Genomic DNA, 22,640 nt, shown 5'->3' on the forward strand with positions numbered 1-22,640 from the left:
GCAAGGTATACCATATAGGGTACTGGAAAAAGGAGATGATCAGGAATACATAGTGGTGGAAGTGTGGGAGAGAGGGGAGGGAGTGGTTATAATTAACTACTACAATCCATGTAAAAGGTTGGATTTGGACAGCCTATTAAAGATACAAGGACAAAACAGACATAAAGTAGTGTGGTGTGCAGATTTCAATGCTCATAGCACAATATGGGGGGATCAGATTACAGATCCAAATGGAAAGGTAATTGAAGATTTGATGGAAGAAAGGGATGTGGTGTGTATGAATGATGGTAGAGGCACAAGGATAGATATAACAACAGGAACAGAGTCAGTGTTAGATATTACGTTAGTGTCTAATACCTTGGCTGGCATTAGTAACTGGGGAGTTTGGACTGCTTCAACAGTAGGCAGTGATCACTACCCAGTTTCATGTTCAGTGGGTGAAAGAGTTGAAGTAAGACCAGGTGGCGGAATCCCAAAGTGGGTGTTTGGAAAAGCAGATTGGGGTAAGTTCCAGAAGTTGAGTGAAGAGGGATTGACAAGGATTGATATTTCTGGAAATGTAGATGAATTAAACAGTCAGGTGACTTCAGCAATTATCATGGCAGCAGAAGGATCTATACCCAGGCGTAAAAATAGGATGAATAGGAAACTGGTGCCATGGTGGACAGAGGAATGTTGTCAGGCTGTAAAAAACAGAAATAGAGCATTCAGGCTAATTAAAAGAACCCATAATATGCAGCATTTGGTTCAATATAAGAAAGCACAGGCAGTGGTGAGAAGAACTATACAGCAAGCTAAAAGGGCAAGTTGGAGGAGTTTTTGCGACAAGATAGGAAGAACCACACCTGTGGGAGAGGTATGGGGAATGATTAAGAGGATGGGAGGAGACAGAAGGGAATGGGAATATCCAGTAATGATATCTGAGGAGGAAACTGCAGTCTCCAGTAGGGATAAGGCTGAGATCATGGCCAAGTCATTTGTACTGATACACAGTTCAGAAAATTTGTCTGAAGAAGAGAGAAGGAGAAGGGAAAGAATAATGAGCCAACACCCAGGTGTGTTAAACAGGAGGGAAGGTACAGATGATATAATTGATGATCCATTTACATTAGCAGAAATGGTGAGAACAATAAAGGGATCGAGACCAATCTCCCCAGGGAAAGATCTGATATGCTCTGTGATGCTAAAAAATCTAGGAGAAGGAGCGCTCTTGAAGTTGCTGCATTTTTATAACAGAGTGTGGGAGGAGGGAAGATTACCAAGTGCATGGAAAGAAGCAGTAGTAATTGCAATAAGGAAGCCTGGCAAGGATCTGTCAAAACCCACCAGCTACAGACCAATTGCATTAACATCAAGTATATGTAAGATAATGGAAAGGATGATAACAGAAAGGTTATCATATGAGCTTGAGAAAAGGGGAATGCTGGCAAGTTATCAGAGTAGTTTTAGAAAGGGAAGGAATTCCATGGACTCAGTGATAATGTTAGAGACTGAAATAAGGAAGGCCCAGGCAAATAGAGAGTCAGTAGTGGCAGTGTTCTTTGACATTGAAAAAGCCTATGATATGATGTGGAAGGAAGGATTATTAATTAAACTGCACAAGATGGGGGTTGGTGGGAGAGTTTTTGTTTGGTAGAAAAATTTAAGTTCGGATTGGATCAGAATTATCAAAACAGAGTGGAAAATGGTACACCTCAAGGTAGTGTGATTAGCCTGTTACTTTTCATCATTATGATCAATGATGTCTTCACAAAGGCACCAGTGGATATAGGTAGGTCACTGTTTGCGGATGATGGGGCCTTGTGGAAAAGAGACAGAAACATGGACCATATAATCAGGAAACTACAAGAAGCAATTTATGAAGTGGTGGAGTGGGGTTATGACTGGGGATGTAGATTTTCAGTAGGTAAAACTCAAACTGTATTTTTTTACCAGGAAAAGGGTTGAGGTAGGGAAGAAGTTAAGGATGTATAGGGTTGAATTAGAAAGGGTTGCATCATTTAAATTTCTGGGAGTTATATTTGATTCACGATTAACATGGGCAGACCATATCAGGAAAGTTGAGGAGAAATGTAAAAAAGTAATAAATGTGATGAGATGTTTGACTGGTAGGGAGTGGGGAGCAAGTTGTTCAGCTTTGAAGAGAATGTATGTGGCTTTAGTAAGATCTGTATTGGATTATGGAAATATAGTATATGGATCAGCAGCTAGATCTCTTATAAGGAAACTGGATGTGATTCAGGCTCAGGCCTTGAGAGTGTGCAGTGGGGCTTTTAAAACGTCACCAGTGTCAGCCCTACAGGTAGAAATGGGAATAATGCCTTTGGAACTAAGAAGGATGCAACTGATGGCAAACTACTGGGCTAACTTGCAGGGGCACAATGATTCTCACCCCACTAAAGGAGTGTTGCAGGAGTGCTGGGAAAAGAGGGATACCTTTAGTCGGGCAGGGAATGATATCGCGAAAGAATGTGGAGTGTTTGATCTGAGGATAAGTCTTTCAGTAGTTTATCCGGTTGTAGCTCCATGGAAGCTTGTATGGCCTGACATAGACTGGCATTTGTTAGAGGTAAAAAGGAAAGAAAGATATAAAACAGATTTGGTAAATGCATTTAACTGTCATGTGATGGAAAAGTATAGTGATTATACTCACATTTATATGGATGGTGCGAAGGAACCTGAAACAGGAGTGACAGGGTTTGGGGTGGTAATACCAGCAAAAGAAATTGGAATCAGCAGAAGAACATCTAATAAGTTAGGGGTGTTTACAGTGGAGATGCTGGCGGTGTTGGTTGCGTTGCAATGGGTGCAGAAAGCCAGACAAGCCAAAGCATTGATATGTTCAGATTCATCCTCAGTTCTAGCAAGTTTAAGGTCTTTTCACACAAACAGTCGGCAAGATGTACTTTATGAAGTCCTTCAGTTAGTTACAAGAATTGCAAATCAGGGAGGTCAGGTAAAATTTCTATGGGTTCCAGCACATGTAGGGGTGAAGGGGAATGAGAGGGTGGATGAGTTGGCAAAGAGGGCGTTAAAGAAAGAAAATGTGGAAATGCACATTAGTATCAGTAAAGCAGAGGTTAAGTGTGTAATCTGGGAAAAAGTCAACCAAATGTGGCAAGAAAGATGGGACAGGGAGGGGAAAGGGAGGCATTTATATCAAATACAAAAGTGTGTTGCAGGTACTAGGATAGGTAATGGAAACAGAAGAGAGGAAACTGTGTGGACTAGGTTAAGGCTGGGGCACTGTGCATTAAACAAAACATTGAAAATGATAGGAAAACACCAGACAGGATTGTGTGAGGAATGTCAGGAAGAGTAGTCAGTAGAACATGTAGTTTTGTGTTGCAGAAAGTATGGGATACAGAGAGAGATGATGAGAATTAAACTAAGGGAGTTGGGGGTGCAGGAATTCACATTAAAAGGGTTGCTGGGCATGGGTGCAGAGCACAGGTCTGGGTATTTTTAGCGTTTTTAAGGGGTACAGAGGTTTTTTTATAGGATATGACGGATAAACAGGAATAGGGTACTAGGATGGTCAAAGATGGGAGGGTAAAATGTAGGTTTGTTTGTGTGTGTGTGTGTGTGCGCGCGCGATTGGGTGAAGGGATTTAGAATGTATGTCTAGTGCACATTCTGGAGCAGAAGGTGGTGGTAATGCACCATTAAGCTGGATGCCAACCGCCGTAAAACAAGATACAGACAGACAGGGACTTGTCATCTGACTAACTTGTGCCTGAGGAAGATGGTTGGGTTTAGTGCTGCAATACTGCATTCAGTATCTGTAAGTATATGAGTGTTAAGGCCAAAGCATAGCATGGATAGATTATGCTGAAGTTTGATAAACTCAAATTGCACTATTCTTGTGCTAAAGCTGAAGAAAATTTATTTCTCTGAAGTGAATCACATATCCATGAAATTTCCAAGGCAAAAGTCTTGAGTACCTTTCTCAAAAAAAGAGAAAATCTGCAGGTGCTCAAACTCCAAGCAGCACACAAAATGCTGGAGGAACTCAGCAGGCCAGGCAGCATCTATGGAAAACAGTAGTCAATGTTTTGGGCTCAGATGTCAACTGTACTCTTTTCCATAGATGCTGCCTGGCCTGTTGAGTTCTTCCAGCATTTTGTGTGTGTTACTTGAGTAGCTTTGTTATTTTATTCCTTGTGAACTTATCAGCCAAGAAAAATATTTACATTCTTATCCAGAAGCAAGTTTTGTTACCTGTGTTCACAGTACTGGCCGAAATGATTATCCCCACAGTCACATGTGTATCCATGTGAGGAGCTCGGCTTGCGTCGGCAGACAGACTCGTTTTCACATGGGTTCAGTTGACAGGCATCAACACAAGACTCACCATAGTAACCTAAACATGAAACATGCTTAAATACTTCACATTAATTGTGCAGGGTACTTCGCCTATTTTGTTTTGATAAACCACTGTTAGGATTAGATTTAATGTTGAACGTTCTTCCTTAAAGTTATTAAAGCTGGAGAGCGGGATTGGTAGTGGAGGTGAGCTCCCACTAGCTATTAAATGCTCCCATGGTATACACCTCAAATAGCCTCTGACAACCAAGTCCGGTTCCTGCTTCCATGTGTGGCTTAGCTAATAAGTCTGACAGAACTATTTTTACTGATAGGAGAAGCAGCAAAGGCAAGTTACTGGCAGTTCATCTAGGAGTAGAAAAACTCTAATCTCAAACCCTACTGCATTGCGGTCACAGCTAGTCATGAGGAAGGCTTCAGGCTTACACCCCAAGGAAAAATTTGGAGATGGAGTCCTGAAGGCAGTCCTAAATTGAGTTCAATACTGACTGGCAACTCCTCGACACCGCTTGTGCCAAACTGTATCAGTCTCTGCCGTTCCCTTGGATTCATCAGCTGTGTAGAGAGGGGGAGGCTGCTGCTGAGGTAACATCTTACTGCCCTAGTTTGCTGTGACACAACACCCATGGTCGATCCTAACCAACAGAGGCTAAGAAATATGGATCTGTCCGATATGTTTATCATTGCCTACATTTGGCTAATTGGGAGTTCAGAAGTAATTACACTCTAATTTGTAATTGAAAGTGAATAATTGATGCATACATGGAGAATGTGTACTTTAATCTTCCTTTGCCTTTTTTTCATTAAGACAAAAGAGGAATGTAGTAGTCTACTCTCATTTTGATTCCTTCACTTGGTGACTGAATGGTAGTAGATGCAGTAAATTTCCAATGAAATCAAACAAGTGGCTAACATGATGAGAAACCTCTGGCTAGGTGGAAATTTATGTTGAACTTTGAGTATATCAGACATTTGGCATATTTTGATCTAAAAGGCAGATATATATCAGCAAAACAAGTCATTAGTTCTGTGGATGAAACTGGATGATCACAACTTCGTTATTTGCACATGAAAATACCTCATAGTACAATGCTGTTTGATACTTTCAAATTATTTTTAAAAATTTAGCTTCCACTTGTGTTTTCCCAGTCCAGTCCTAATATCCCCATTGAAGTAAGTGGAATTGTGCATGCTGCACCATGCAAAAAGGTGGCTGAGGAACTGGGAGCCAATTACTAATACAAATCTGATTAAGACTGAGCTCCGCCTCTGCATCCATGGGGAGTTCAGCATGGAATATGTTGAAACATTACCATATCTACTATATTGTTCAGAATGTCCAGATTGACTGTGTGCAAAGAAGTTGAAAATTTGCTTGCATTTAAACATTAACATTCTGGCAAATTTCAAATAAAACTAGTTTTATTTTTCAACAACTATTTCTTTCATCACTTTGCAGGTGGAGAAGAGTGGGAAAATGGTAGATTGCAGAACTCCCTGCAGCCTTTCTCTTGATGTCTGGCAGAAAAATCAAACATCTGGATCAATGTCCTATTTTCTGTGTATGGGGAGCCAAATGGAATCTTTAAATCAAAGGAGTGTGTGTCTTTCTGTTTGTAAATGAGAGCTTGTCTGAACCTCATTTTCGCAAACACGAGGAAATCTGCAGATGCTGGAATTTCAAGCAACACACACAAAAGTTGCTGGTGAACACAGCAGGCCAGGATACTGCCTGGCCTGCTGCGTGCACCTGAACTTCATTTTGTCTAGTTCCTTATAATTTGTAAAACAATCTGTATTGTGTCTCTGGAGGTGTTATCAAGAATTGTAGAATCTAACTATTTCATTTCCTCATTTCACCTTTCACCATCCAAAGTATTTCCAAGTATGTGCAAATGCTTACTTTATTATAAAACTAAATTTAAATCAGTTTAGTACTGCAGGACACAGGACAAGAGTATTGTCATAACTAGTTTATTCAGAGGGATTCAATCAATCTGCTCTCTCTGGCATCAAAAAATTCCACATCACTATTTCAAAGAACAGCAGGGGAATTATCCTTCCTATTAAATCAACATAATTAAAATAGATATTAGATTGTTAACATATTTAAGTTTATTAAATACAAATTTGGGTGCCCACTTTCATGCAGTACAATCGAAACCACACTTTGTAAGCACACCAATATCTGAAATATTTTGGAACACTCTTGGAAGTGATATTAAAGTTATAATATCCACTCTGTGGCTACTTTATAAGATAAAGGAGTGGAACCTTATGGGGTCTTCTGCTGCTCTAGCCCATTGGACATGGTGTGCTTTCATATATGTTCTTCTGTACACCATGGTTATTTGAGTCACTATCGCCTGCCTGTCAGCTTGAACCAGTCTGACCATTCTCTTCTGACCTCCCTCATTAACAAGGTGTTTTCACCCACAGAACGTTGGCTCACTGCTTATTTTTTGTTTTACACTATTCTCTGTATGATGTAGAAACTTGTGAATGAAAATCCCAGGAAATTGACAGTTTCTGAGATACTCAAACAACCCTGTCTGGCATAAAAATCTTCCTCAGTCAGCCATATTTCTTCCCTATTCTGCTGTTTGGTCTGAATAACAACTGAAATTTTTGACCATGTATGCATGCTTTCGTGCATAAAGTTGCTGCTGCATAATTGGCTGATTAGATACTTACATTAAGGAGCCGGGGGGGGGGGGGGGGTGCTAATCATGGTCAACGTGTGTAAATGCATACCTTTCTAAAAGACCCTATCACTTCCACATCCACTTCCCAATAGAATCACTGAATAGTGCTCTCTAGTTCTGTTGTGTTTCTTCCCATTCGAACTCAAAGGATCTTGAAGATTCTGTTATCTTCTTAAGAATATATTGGTGACAGCAATTTTCAAGCAGTTTTACATTTTGATAGACTGAAAAGGGACATTATCTCCTGTGATCTCCGGTGGTGCAGAAGTTCAATAAAGATGACTAATTTTAACATTATTTCACAAATTCTGCAGAAAATTAAAACAGCTTAAATTACTTACTGCTGCTGTGCACAATCTGTTTTGACTACATCTACTGGCTACTGGAAGAGATCTGGCCTGCTGAGAGATGTTTATGAACATTTCTGTAGTGTGGATGCCAAATAAGCAGGTAATAGGAAGCTGTTAGAATTCCATCTTGCTGAATTAAAGAACATTGGTCATAAATAGACTTTAATGTACATCATCTATTAAACATGGAAATCATTGATCAATTTAGAATTACCAGCAGATGTACTCAGTTCTTCCATGCTATGCTGCACTGGTCATTTCATTTCAGTCCATGAATAAAGGATTTTAAAATGCAAAGAATATATTTTTTAAGCTCTCAATTCTTCTGCCAGCTTAGACATTGTGCAGGATTCACAATTACATTTATTTCACTGAAGGTTCAGGAAAGAAAAGGGAAGCTAAACTTTAATTATTATTTTAACAGATATTCAAAAACATTTAAAAATCCTGGATGCTCTAGCAGCCAACAAAGATGGGGGCAGGGCTTTTAGTACACTGAGTAGGACCTTCTCTGGCGCTGTTGCGTGCCATGCCACTATCTGAGTCTTTGTGCTGGATGGCAGGATGCTTGGGGATAGAAATTAACCCTTGGCACATAGACAAGGAGTGGGGTGATTAGGGGTGAGAATTGTGGGTGTGGGTTTGACACATTAACTCAGTCAGTGCTCCACTGACATAGAAATACAGAATAAATTGGCCATGCTGCCACGAACAGCCGCTCGTGGATCACTACAAACAGCATATAACACAGATACAGTAATTATTGAATGGTGTATTCCACTCAATCTGCACATTGAACACCAGTTAACTCATTTTTATTTAGAGATACCGTGCAGAATAGGCCTTTCCAGCTCTTTGAGCTGTGCCGGCCAGCAACTCCAAATTTAATCCGGGCTTAATCATGGGACAATTTAGTGACCACGGTACAGCCTTGGACCATGGGAAAAAACTAAAGCACCCAGAAGAAACCCACATGTTCACAGGGAGGACTTGCAGACGACGCTGGAATTGAATTCTGATGTGCCTGGCTTTAAATTGAGGCTTGATTTTAACAAGTCCTTCAGACCAATAATGTGTTCACTTTGCTGACCATCAGGGTTTTTAAAGGTTTTCGAATTAGATACAACATTGGGTCAAATATAAAGATGTTTCTTGATGAATGTTCTAAAATGTATCCCATTTAAGTGAACTAAATCCATTCTTTTGATTCCTGAACTTGTTGCTCGATAAATAGATTATGCAAGGACTGCAAAGTCAAAGGTTATTGACGCATGCTTTATTCCTGCTACTACTCAGATAAGTGAGCATGCCAGACAAACCCTGGTTTTTGCGAACAATACCTGGTTCACAGACACAAGAATATGCCTGCCAATCATTGCTGCAGTAACTGTTTGCTGGACATGGAGAGGAGTCACATGGATCAGGGATGGTGCAGCCCAGTTCCACACTCAAAGTACGATTTGGCTTTGACATTGGAATTCCAACAGAGGTGTCACCAAGACGTACCCCCTACAGGTAGAGAAAGAACTACAGTCACTATAGAATCTTTTCATGTCCATGTAGCTTTTTAATATCTATCTTCATACTCTGTATAGTGAAACAGTTGTATTCAGTAAGGAACAACCTTAAACTTGAGATGACATGATGTGCTTTCATCTATAGGGACAACATCTTTAATAGCCATATACATAGACTTGAAGGATCAAAGATTCTTGGAACTGAACCTACAGATCACTTAGTGGCAATAAAATGGTAATTTTGGAAATCAGGAAAGCACCACATTAATCTTGTTTTATATTGGGTCTGCCAAAATGCAGGCAGAACATAGCAGAGATAAGCATTCTGGCCTATGAATAGAAAAACAAAACAATAACCAGCTTTCTGGAATCATCTATTTAAAAGTGCACACATGATAATCTGTACATGATTTGCTTACACACTGATAAAATGTGTTTAGTCTTTTTGACTAGAAAGATACGATTTATGTTAGCAAAAATAAAGCTCCCAGTGACACTGAAATCAAAAATATTACCATCTCTGTTTACATGAGGATGAGAGATAGTACAGACAATTTTTTTTGGATAACATTGCTATGGCATTTCCTAAACCATCAACTTGACTGACATTTCATTAGAGATACTGGGGGCCATAACAATTCGCAAGCTGTAATGCCTGCAACAAACTGCAATTCCTATACCTGGATACAGCCATCCAGTCCATTCTGCACTTCACCAGCTCTGAGAATTCCACCAACTTGGAGATGTTTCAACTTCAGCCCATGCAACTCATTGCCAATAAGAACCGTGTCCTAGCAATAAGAAAAAAATAAAATAGAAACTGGAGAAGTACTTGCAGAATAAGATTAATATATTTTTCATGGTTGGGAATAACCTTGTAACAGTTTCAGGTTTCTGGTATTTCTATCAATTCAGTCTGACAGTACTTATTTTAAGGATGAATTTTAACTTTGTCCCTCATTCTTCACTAACTCACCATGAAAACCATCTGCTTGTCATTAAAACTCAAATTTCTCTTCAAGAAGTGAATTCACAAGTAAATGAATACCAATTGTAACTGAGGGTAACACACAGGCCGTACTGCTTGGATGAGCCCTTGTGCTTGAAATTACTGAGCATGGCACTCCGTAGAGATAAGAAACCAACACAAAGAGGAGGTTCATCATTATCTTAGAGAAACCAGGAACAGTTCATAAATATTTTCATTGCACCATTGCCCATATTCTAAGAACAAGATTTATTCACACAATTTTGCATATTATCAGAGAAATATATACATGCTCAGTGGATGTCACATGGAAGACTGAAAAGGAAACAAAGTACCTTGCTGTATCTAATGATTTCAGCAATAATTGTTAATTACTATTTTAATTAGAAGCAAATAAAAAGGAAGTTTGCTGTACAAACAAAAGTCGGTTCTGAGGATCGTCTCCCATTGTACAGTACTGTGTAGGGGAGACAAAGCTTGTAGCAGAATGAATTGCTCTTCAGTGAGAGCTGGTACCTGATTTTGTAAGAGGGCAGCACTGTGATGCAGCCGATGGAGCTGTTGTCTCACAGCTCCAGGGACCTGGGTTGAATCCTGGCCTCTGCTGCTACCTCTGTGGAAGTTACATGTTCTCTCTGTAACCGTGTGTAACTGGTTTCATCCCACACCCCAAAGACGTAGGTTGGTAGATAACTGGTTACTTTAAATTTTCCTGGTGTGCTGATGTATGGTGGAAGCTGGGGAGAATTGATGAGAATATGGAAAGAGCACAATGGGATTAGCGCAGAATTGTTGTAAATGGGTGCTTGATGGTTGCAGTTTACACGCTGTATGCCTCTATGACTTCTATGAGATTAGATGAAAGTCTACAGTGTAGTGTCCTCTGAACTTCAAATTACAGATGGTGGGTTAACACAGACAGCTAGCAAAAGGATAGGGCTACTGGCCTTGGAGAGACATGAACTAATAAAACCAATTACTACTAGACATAAGAGTACATTACTCTAGTCTTTATATTTTAATCACTCCTTCTCTAAAGTTTCATTCCAGCAGAGAGAATTGCTGATCTAACGTCATGTTATGCTTTAATGGAGGTGTTACGTTCAAATCCCAACTGCGCACAGATCAAATCTAAAATATAAAGTCAGAGATCAAGGTGATTATTTTCAATTAAAGTTTATTTTTCTTCATTATCTTAATCTTGTTAGGACCTCACACTGAAAACAGTAAACACAGAAGATACTGATCAGGTTATGTAGCATCTATGAAGAGAAACAAATTTAATGTTTCAGGCTGACAGTCTTTCAGCAGCTCTGGAAATGAGACTAGCAGTATCCATTAAGTTACATAGAGAAGGTGTGGGTGTTGCCTGACCTGTTGTGTATCTCAAGATCTCTCTCACTTTATGTCAGATTTATTGACACAAACTGTAAAGAAACCCAATCATGGGAATAAACCTGCACACAACTAGTAAAGGACAAATTTGATTTAATCAAAAATACAACATTCCTTTCTTTCCATTTTAATGCTATTATAGAGCCTTCAAAGATCCTTGTAAGTTCTTTAATTTTGTGATAAGTCTAAAAATAAATTAATCTGACCTGATAAAGTCCAAAATCAATTGTGATGGTGGCTAGGTATCGTACATCGTGGCCATTCTTCACATCCCGGAACTGCAGCTGGAGATCATGCCACCTTCCGTCACTCAATGTGATTTTATTCAGCAATAACCTCACTGTCTGACTGGATCCCCGATTGATGGCAAAGAACAGGTGTCCAGAGTTCAACTGAAAGCAATTGTGGAAGTTTAGAAAGACATGAATTCAGGGGCAGTTTTAAATCAGTGCAATCAAAACAAACAACAGGTTTCCCAGAAAATAACCAGATGTTTGAGTTTTCCCATATCTGAAATTTGTAAACAGCATCCAGATTTTAGATGGCAGGAAGGATAAAAGTGAAACATTCCAAACAGTGTAGTCCCTTAATACCTGTTAGTAACCATTATTGACCAGTCAATGGCATAAGATTCAGAGGAAATTGAAAAGCAAAAAAAAAATCACCTTACATTTCATTAAACATGTTGCTGCTAAATCACAGGAGGATAGATAAGTCTATGATTTAGCTTTGCATTCTGAGGATACAATAAGCAGTAAGGCCCCAAGTGCATTTTGAATCTTTTAAGTCCACTATAGATCATATCACTACAACTTTTCCTATTTTTCGCTCAATGACTGGACTGATAGTCTGCTGTCTGATATCACATTATAAGACGGTATACTCCCAACATTTACCACTTTTTAAAGGTTTCAGCTCAACTTAAACTTGAAACAATTTTATAATAAAACCACTCAATTATCTTAGGGGTTTCATTGTAAGTCAATTCTATGGCATAAAAAAAATTTCTAAAGATTCAGTTCTTTTTGTATATTTTTCCATCTTGTTTTCTCTTTTTTGTTACCTTCTATCCAATGTAACTTAACCTTTCTCCTCTTTTCTTTTCCCCTCATCCTTCCATCTGCTTCCATTCCCCACTCTGGCCTCTTCCCTCTTCTCCTCATCTACTTATCACCCCTCCCAGTCGGTCCATCTCCTTCCCTTTCTCCCATGATCCACTCTGCTCTCCTATCAGACTCCTTTTCTCTCAGCCACTCGGCTTCACCTATCACCTTCCAACTAATCCTCCTTCCCCTCCCCCACTGTTTTATTCTGATATATTCCCCTTTCTCTTCCAGTCCTGATGAAGGGTCTAGGCCTGAAATGTTGAATGTTTATTCATTTCCATAGATACTGTCTGATCTGCTCCAGTACTTACCATCATTCATCCAGCATTTTGTGTTGTTCAAAAACAAATGTCCGAGGTACAAATTTCCTGTACCAATTTGTTTCCCTTTTGCCTCTCACTGGGGGTGCAATGGTTTCAACAACAAAAAAAATCACCATCACTTCTCACTAGCTGTGAGCTCCCAAAAGAATGACTCTTATGCCAAGTCAATGATAGGACTGTTAAGCAACACTAAAGCACCTTTGCAAATGTGAAGTTGGCACTCAGCATGATTGGTGATCCCTGGATTTAAGGGTAATATTTACCACAAGTTCTGAAATGCATTTCAATTTGATGCAAAAGTCCACAATTGGAACAAAATAGCCACCTACAAAAAGTACAGACTTTTCTTTGGAGATTAACTGCAAAAATTTCCCCTCCTTTCTTTCTCTTTTTCGTTTCAAGGTCAGAATGCTTTTTCTCAAAATGCAGAAAGTGGTGCCATTGATGCTGAAAGATGGCTCCTTAATCCCTTGTTTTCATTTTCTTATTGCTAACAATATCTTTGTTGATTTCTCTTCAGGCCAGCAAAAGGTCTTAGATCGTGGAAAAGCAGGGTGTTAGCAGGCTTGTTTAAAGTGATAAAAATTTGGGATCACAATTCAATCTCTGACCTACTGGTGCTGGTATGTTAGGGTACTTCCCTCCATACTTGTAAATCTACTTTCAGTGAGGATGCAAGTGGTAGAACAGCAAACTGAAAACATAAGAGATTCTGCAGATGCTGGATATCCACAGCAACAAACATATAATGCTGGAACTCAGCAAGTCAGGCAGATCTATAGAGAGGAGTAAATGTCAAAGTTTCAGGCTGAGAGACCCTTTATCAGGACTCAATGAAGAGTCTCAGTCTGCAACATTAACATTTTTCCTCTCCATAGATGCTGCTTGGCAAGCTGAGATCTTTCAACATTTGTATGTGCTGACTCTACCTGAATAATTTCCTACTTCCAAGGTGTACACTTGACATTGAAATTCACAAAATATTATCACTTCCTCAGTTATCTACAATATATAACTTATTCCAAGATTTAGTGGTTCGCCATTTCAAGAAAACTGCCCAGAAAGATCGAGCAAATCTGTGCTTCAACAACCTACCTTTCCAGATGTTCATTTAAATTAAAAGAACACGTATATGGTGATCTCTGGCATGCAGTAATATCATCAGCCAGGCTTAACAGTCAAAGACACTGAATAATTCCCACAAATAAAAACTGAGGAAATACTAGTCCCCTTTTAACCAACCTTTAAACACTGGGCAATTACATATATTGTGATTGAAATTAAACATAAGACTGTAAAAATTTGTAATTGTTTTGAGCAAATGACATCCATTCAGTGACTGGAATTTTTCAGACATGACTTAATATACTTAAAATTGCATCTGCATGGTATAATTTTATCCATTTATTTTTTATCATAATAGCTGATAAGGAGTTAAAATATCCAGCTATTTGCTAACAATATGCTGATTCATTTTGTAAGTACTATCGGGAGGAGATAATTACTGATAGAAGTTGTTCGCTGTTTAACTATGCATGTGCATTCACTTGAACTTGCAGATTCTTCATAATATTAACTGAATGTGTCATTCCATTTTCTATGTCAAAGTCAATAACACAAATAATCCTATCAAACTGCCGAACTATCTCAAACTCGGCTTTCTCATCCATCAACTTAGGTAATAAACCATTAAGGTACAGAATATAATCACATGTCAATTAGTTATCAGATGGTTTGGATCAAAATGAGGTCATAGTCATGGTCATAGTCATACTTTATTGATCCTAAGGGAAATTGGAAATTGGTATTTCAGAAGTTACAAATAACTTGATAAGGTCATGGCAACATGTAAATTTCACTAGAAAATAATGAACATCATGTTTGAAGATTTACAAGATTTTAATGAGAGATTGGATAATGTAGATTAAATAATGTTCAGGCCTTGAATGCTATTTATTAGAATTGTGGCTTTTATGAAGATGAACACAATTTTATCTTGAAGATTTCTCAAATAAAAATTGCAACTCAAATCTAATTTATAACTGGAGGAAATCTGAAAAAACCATGCTGGAAATATTCAACAGGGCAGGCAATAGCTGTATAGAAAGAAACTGAAATGTTTCAAATCAATGGCCATTCGTTGGAAATGAGAGAAGTGAGAAGTACGTTTCAGTTGCAGAGAAGGATATAAAGAACAATGGGAAGTCCTATGATGGGGTGGATACCAAAGTATCTAGATAACAAATGGTACTGTTTCCTTTTGGTTCCCTTTTCCTCCTAAACAAACAACCACTCCCCCATCTTTGCAATCCTAGGAGATGTAATATTGGTCTTTTTTTAATCTCTTCCCCGCCCATTATCCAGGGACCCAAACACGCCTTCCAAGTGAAGAAACAATTTCTTGGGGGTGATATATTTTTTTCTACACTGCAGAAACCAAATTGATGAACATTTTTCAGAATATAAATCCACCAGTCCATGCACACTTATGACTTTGATCTGTAATGCTATCTGACCAAAGACCAATGTAAGCTTGAAAATTGCAACTGATTTAGGTATGCATATTGTAGCTCTCAAGGATCAGTACTGAATTCAACCATTTCAAAGAACCATTCTTTCCAGTTTGCATCAGAGATGGCCAATGGTGATTCAAAATCATTGGTCTGTAATATTAACAGTTTTTCTCTCTCTCTCTTTACTCATATCACCTGAGATGCTGGGCATTTCCAGCACTCTATTCATTTCATATTTCCATTTCATGATCTTCATCTCATTGTTCCAATTCTTCTTCCTTCCTAGAGCTATTCAACACCACACCACAGAAACTGATCTTTTGGCCCATTTAGTCCATGCTAAACCATTAATCTGCCTAATCCTATTGATCTGCACCCAAACCATAGCCCTCCATATATCTCCCATCCAAGTACAGTACCTATCCAAATTAAATGCAGCATCTTCAAGTTTGCGGATGACACAGAGCTGGGCGGCAGTGTTAGCTGTGAGGAGGATGCTAAGAGGATGCAGGGTGACTTGGATAGGTTAGGTGAATGGGCAAATTCATGGCAGATGCAATTTAATGTGGATAAATGTGAGGTTATCCACTTTGGTGGCAAAAAGAGGAAAACAAATTATTATCTGAATAGTGGCCGATTAGGAAAGGGGGAGGTGCAACGAGACCAGGGTGTCATTATACACGAGTCATTGAAAGTGGGCATACAGGTTCAGCAGGCGGTGAAAAAGGCGAATGGTATGCTGGCATTTATAGCGAGAGGATTCGAGTACAGGAGCAGGGAGGTACTACTGCAGTTGCACAAGGCCTTGATGAGACCACACCTGGAGTATTGTGTGCAGTTTTGGTCCCCTAATCTGAGGAAAGACATCCTTGCCATAGAGGGAGTACAAAGAAGGTTCACCAGATTGATTCCTGGGATGGCAGATATGATGAAAGACTGGATCAATTAGGCTTATACTCTCTGTAATTTAGAAGATTGAGGGGGGATCTTATTGAAACGTATAAAATTCTAAAGGGATTGGACAGGCTAGATGTAGGAAGATTGTTTCCGATGTTGGGCAAGTCCAGAACGAGGGGTCACAGTTTGAGGATAAAGGGGAAGCCTTTTAGAACTGAGATGAGGAAAAACTTCTTCACACAGAGAGTGGTGAATCTGTGGAATTCTCAGCCACAGGAAACAGTTGAGGCCAGTTCATTGGCTATATTTAAGAGGGAGTTAGATATGGCTCTTGTGGTGAAAGGGATCAGGGGGTATGGAGAGAAGGCAGATACAGGGTTCTGAGTTGGATGATCAGCCACGATCATACTGAATGGCGGTGCAGGCTCGAAGGGCCGAATGGCCTACTCCTGCACCTATTTTCTATGTTTCTGTTTCTCTCAAATGTTGAAATTGACCGCATATCCACAGTTCATTCTGCACTCTCACCATTGACTGCAGAAGCTTCCCTTCCTATGTTCCCCTTACACATACCACCTTTCACCCATAACTTCTAGTTCCAGTCTCACCAAACCTCAGTGGACCATCACTACACGCGTTAACCAGAAGCCATGGATGACCGCGGAGTTCTGTGCGCTGCTGAGGACCCGTGACTCCGCCTTCAGAGCAGGCGACAAGGCAGCCCTGACAACAGCGAGGGCCAAACTGTCCCAGACCATCAGAGAGGCAAAGCGTGCACATGCCCAATGAATCCACAGCCACTTCCAGGATAGCGGAGACACGCGGCGCATGTGGAAGGGCATTCAGGACATCACCAACTACAGGACAACATCACCTGCCTGTGCTGGTGATGCCTCCCTCCCAGATGCACTGAACAACATCTACGCTCGGTTTGAGGCGGATAATGACGTGGTGGCGAGGAAGACCACCCTTCCTCCAAATGACCAGGTGCTATGTCTTACTGTGGCCGAAGTGAGGAGAACTCTGCACAGGGTCAACCCACGGAAGGCTGCTGGACCAGACAATATCCCTGGCAGAGTGCTTACAGGATGTGCAGACCAGCTAGCAGATATTCTCACTGACATCTTCAACATCTCCCTGAGCAGCGCCGTCATTCCTACGTGCTTCAAAACCGCCACCATTGTCCCCATGCCGAAGAATTCTTCAGTGTCCTGCCTCAATGATTACTGTCCTGTTGCACTCACAGCCATCATCATGAAGTGTTTCAAGAGGCTCGTCATGAGGGACATCAAGATCCTGCTGCCCTCCTCACTGGACCCCCTGCAGTTCGCATACCGTCCCAACCGTTCAACAGATGATGCCATTGCCACCACCCTCCACCTGGCCCTAACCCACCTGGACAAAAAAGACTCGTACGTTCGAATGCTGTTCATAGACCTCAGTTCAGCATTCAACACAATCATTCCTCAGAAACTGATTGGAAAGCTGAGCCTACTGGGCCTGAGCACCTCCCTCTGCAACTGGATCCCAGACTTCCTGACTGGGAGATCTCAGTCAGTCCGGATCAGAAGCAGCATCTCCAACACCATCACACTGAGCACAGGGGCCCCCCCAGGGCTGTGTGCTCAGTCCACTGCTGTTCACTCTGCTGGCCCACGACTGTGTTGCAACACACAGCTCGAACCACATCATCAAGTTCACCGATGACGCGACTGTGCTGGGTCTCATCAGCAAGAACGATGAGTCAACATACAGAGAGGAGGTGCAGTGGTTAACGGACTGGTGCAGAGCCAACAACCTGTCTCTGAACGTGAACAAAACAAAAGAGATGGTTGTTGACTTCAGGAGGACACGGAGCGACCACTCTCTGCTGAACATCGACGACTCCTCTGTAGAGATCGTTAAGAGCACCAAATTTCTTGGTGTTCACCTGGCGGAGAATCTCACCTGGTCCCTCAACACCATCTCCATACAAAAAAAACCCAGCAGCGTCTCTACTTTCTGCGAAGGCTGAGAAAGGTCCATCTCCCACCCCTCATCCTCACCACATTCTACAGAGGTTGTATTGAGAGCATCCTGAGCAGCTGTATCACGGCCTGGTTCGGAAATTTTACCACCTCGGATCGCAAGACCCTGCAGCGGATAGTGAGGTCAGCTGAGAAGATCATACGGGTCTCTCTTTCTGCCATCACAGACACTTACACCACACGCTGCATCCACAAAGTAAACAGCATTATGAAGGACCCCACGCACCCCTCATACAAACTCTTCTCCCTCCTGCCATCTGGAAAAAGGCACCGAAGCATTCAGGCTCTCACGACCAGACTATGTAACAGTTTCTTCCCCCAAGCCATCAGACTCCTCAATACCCAGTGCCTGGACTGACACCAACCTACTGCCCTCCACTGTGCCTAATGTCTTGTTTATTACTTATGGTAATGCCTGCACTGTTTTGTGCACTTTATGCAGTCCTGGATAGGTCTGTAGTCTAGTGTAGTTTTTGTGTTGTTTTTCTTACATAGTTCAGTGCAGTTTTTGTATTGTTTCATGTAGCACCATGATCCTGGAAAACATCGTCTCATTTTTACTATGTCCTGTACCAGCAGTTATGGTTGAAATGACAATAAAAAGTGACCTGACGACTTGACTTGGGAAAAAAAAACCTGCTTGCATTTACCCATTTATATCCCTCATAATTTTGCATACCTCTATCAAATTTCCCCACAATCTTCTGCATTCCAAGGAATAAAGTCCTAATCTATTCAACCTTACCCTATAACTCAGGTACTCAAGTCCTGACAACATTTTCTCTGCACTCTTTCAATTTTATTAACATCTTTCCTGTAGGTAGGTGACCAAAACTGGACACATACTCCACCTTCACCAATGTTATATACAATATCAACATAACATTTCAACTTCTGCACTCAGTATATTGATTTACAAAGGCCAATGTGCCAAAAGCTTTCTTTACAACTCTATCTAGTTGTGACACTACTTTTAGGAAATTATGGATCTGTATTCACAGATCCTTCTGTTCAATCGCACTCCTCAGTGCCCTAACACTTGCCATGTAAGATCTACCTTGGTTGTCCTCCCACTACCTTTGTTGGTGCTCACACTTGTCTGTATTAAATTCCATCTGCCATTTTTAAACCCATTTCACCAGCTGGCCCAGATCCTGCTGCAAGCTATGATAGTGTTTCTTGCTGTCCACTACAACCCCAACCTTGGTGTCGTCTGCAAAATTGGTGTTCCAATTTAACACATCATCATCCAGATCATTGATACAAACTGGAGTCAGCTCCAATCCCAAGACCACAACACTAGTCACAGAACTCCAGACAAGAGAGACAACCATCTACTACCACTCTCTGGCTTCTTCCGCAAAGCTAAAGGCTAATCTAATTTGCTACCTCATCTTGAATGCCAAGCAACTGAATCTTCTTGACCAACCTCCTATGCAGGACCTTGTGAAAGTCCTTGCTAAAGTCCATGTAGACAACATCCACCACCTTGCCTTCATCAATTTACCCAATAACTTCCTTGAAAAACTCTTTAAGATTGGTTAGACACGACTTACCATGCACAAAGCCATGTTGGCTATCCCTAATCAGTCCCTGGAAATCCAAATACTTATATATCTGGACCCTCAGAATACCCACCAATATCTTCCCCTTTACTGATGTCAGGTTCACTGATCTATAATTTCCTGGCTTATTTTGAGAGCCTTTCTTAAATAACAGAACAACAATAGCTATCCTCCGAACCTCCAGCATCTCCCCTGTTTTAAATATCTCTGCTAGGGCCCCTGCAATTTCTGCACTAGACCCACAGGGTCTGAGGGAACACATTGTTGTGCCCTGGGGATTTATCCACTCTAATTTGCCCGAAAACAGCAAGCTGCTCCTCCTCTGTAAAAAGTATAGGGTCCCTGACCTCGCTGTTGCATTACCTCATATCTATAGACTGTGTCCATCGCTAGAATAAATACAAATGCAAAAAAATCCATTTAAGATCTGCTCCACCGGGACCTTCTGTATATTGGTGGGACCTGACGTAGATTGGGAGACCACTTTGCTGAACACCTACACTCCATCTGCCAGGAAAAGGAAGATCTCCCAGTGGCCACTGATTTTAATTCCACTTCCCATTCCCGTTCCGACACGCCAGTCCATAGCCTCCTCTACTGTTGCAATGAGACCACACACAGGCTGGAGGGAACAAAACCTTATATTCCATTCGGTTAGCATCTAACCTAATGGCATAAACTTTTAGTAGTGCCTTCCTCCAACTTCACCGTTCTCCACTCCCATCTTTCCTCCTTCCCTCTGTGCAACAGAGCCAGAGACCTGACCATTGTGGCTTTCCTTTTCTAGGTTATCCCCCGACTCAGCATCCAAAGCGGTGTACTTGTTATTGAGCTGAATGCCAAAGGGGTACTCGGTATTGGCTGCCTATCCCTCTTCTGACAGTCATCCAGTTCTGATCCATTCTTATTCAATTCCCCCTTCACAGAGTTTACCTACACTAGCTTGAGTTGACTATTCTTTCTCAGATGGAAACATCACTTGTGCTTCTGGTCTCCAAACTTTTACACAGATTCCTTTATTCCCTCTGTTTCTCCTTTTCTGCAATTAAAAATGTATTTGCGTTCCTTGTTATCTCACTTTTCACAGTTCTGATAAATGATTATCATCCTGAAACAGTAATTTCATTTTTCCACAGATACTACCTGATCTACTGAGTAGTTCTAACATTTTCTCTTGCATTTCAGATTTCCAGTATCTGCAATTGTTTTGCTTACAGATTTATCAATTCTTTCTGTTCTTGGCAACATTGGTAATTTTTAATTACCAGATTTTGCAATGTTTTATTGTCTGTCTGAAACAATAAACTTACAGTATAACAAATACAACAAATAAGAATGTTTAATGTCATTTCTTGTACCCAAGTGAAAGAAGAACAAAATAATTGTTACTCCAGATACTATGCAGCAGAAAAAAACAGTTTTATTCTGCTTCTCTTTCCTCAAAGCCTCTTTATATGTTAGATCTGGCTTTACTCCATGCACTATACTTGCAGTTCTCAGATGACCTTTATCCTCTTCCACCTCACTATCTGCTGTAACACTTTGGTTCCCCTCTCCCTGCAAATCTAGTTTAAACCCCCCAGAGCAGCACTAGCAAACCTTCCCGCAAGGATGTTCGTCCCTCTCCAGTTCAGGTGAAAACCATCCCATCGGAACAGGTTCCATCTTCCCTGGAACAAAGCCCAATCGTCCAGAAACATGAAGCCCTCCCTCCTGCACCAACTCCTTAGCCACGTATTTAGCTGCATTGTCTTCCTATTTCTAGCCTCACTAGCACGTGGCACGGGTAGCAATCCTGAGGTTGCAACCCTGGAGGTCCTGTCCTTCAACTTTGCACCTAACTCCCTAAACTCTCTTTGCAGGACCTCCTCCTTCTTCCTATCCACGTCATTGGTCCCTACATGGACCACGATATCTGGCTGCTCATCCTCCCTCTTAAGAATACTGAGAACTTGATCAGAGATATTGCAGACCCTGGCACCAGGGAGGGAACAGACCATCCGGGATTCTCGATCTCTCCCACAGAACCTCTTATCTGTCCCCCTAACTATCGAATCCCCTATCACTACTGCTCTCCTCTTTTCCCTCCTTCCCTTCTGAGCTGAGGGTTCAGCCTCGGTGCCAGAGACATGACCACTACAACTTGTCCCTGGTAGGTAGTCCCCACCAACAGTATCCAAAACGGTATACTTATTATTGATGAGAATGGCCACAGGGGTGCTCTGCTCATTCTGTCTATTCCCCTTCCCTCTCCTGACAGTCACCCAGCTACCTGTCTCCTGACTTTTAGGGGTGACTATCTCCCTGAAACTCCTGTCTATTTCTGCCTCTGCCTCATGAATGATCCGAAGTTCATCCAGCTCCAGCTCCAGTTCCATAACTCAGTTTGTCAGGAGCTGCAGCTGGATGCACCTTTTACGGGTGTAGTCATCAGGGACAATTGTGCTCGCCTTGACTTCCCACATACTGCAAACGGAGCACTCGACCGCCCTAACTGCTGCCTCCGTTACCTACTTCTAAGTTAATTAGATTAACTAAAGGAGCTTAACCGGCCTTACCTCACTGGGAGCAGACTCGTCCTCAGCCTCTGCTCGCCGAAGCCTCTCGAGCCAAAGCCTTCCTACTCTGTCTCCCCCTACTCCATCGCCTGCTCCATTAATCTGCTCGCTTTTTAAACTCTCCTACTGTTCTCACAGGCTGACCTTCATGTGCTTGCACAGCCGTGCCCTGTTCAAACTGCCAAAGAAATGACCTTCCCCTGTTCAAACTGCCAAAGAAAACAAGCCTGATCAACTTTTAGAATCAGAATACCACAAATTATACTAAGAGAGATTAGTTATTCAGGATAGGGCAGTCCATAGTAACTATCTGGATATAATAACACAGGATAAACAAGGACAACTTAGTTAATAGTTACAGCCATTCCAA

At 41.1% G+C, this 22,640-nt stretch overlaps 1 protein-coding gene across 1 annotated transcript in view; it reads right to left on the bottom strand.

Annotated features, from left to right (window-relative positions):
• Positions 1 to 22,640, bottom strand: part of celsr3 (cadherin, EGF LAG seven-pass G-type receptor 3) — a 359,789-nt gene that overhangs the window by 159,926 nt on the left and 177,223 nt on the right. The window contains exons 10-13 of the mRNA XM_072280082.1: positions 11,488 to 11,673; positions 9,579 to 9,689; positions 8,722 to 8,890; positions 4,222 to 4,363 (exon numbers count right to left, since the gene is read on the bottom strand). Coding sequence (XP_072136183.1) covers positions 4,222 to 4,363; positions 8,722 to 8,890; positions 9,579 to 9,689; positions 11,488 to 11,673 — 608 coding nt within the window. The remainder of the gene's footprint in view (positions 1 to 4,221; positions 4,364 to 8,721; positions 8,891 to 9,578; positions 9,690 to 11,487; positions 11,674 to 22,640) is intronic.

This window comes from Mobula birostris, chromosome 16, assembly GCF_030028105.1.
Source record: "Mobula birostris isolate sMobBir1 chromosome 16, sMobBir1.hap1, whole genome shotgun sequence".
Lineage (NCBI taxonomy): Eukaryota > Metazoa > Chordata > Chondrichthyes > Myliobatiformes > Myliobatidae > Mobula > Mobula birostris.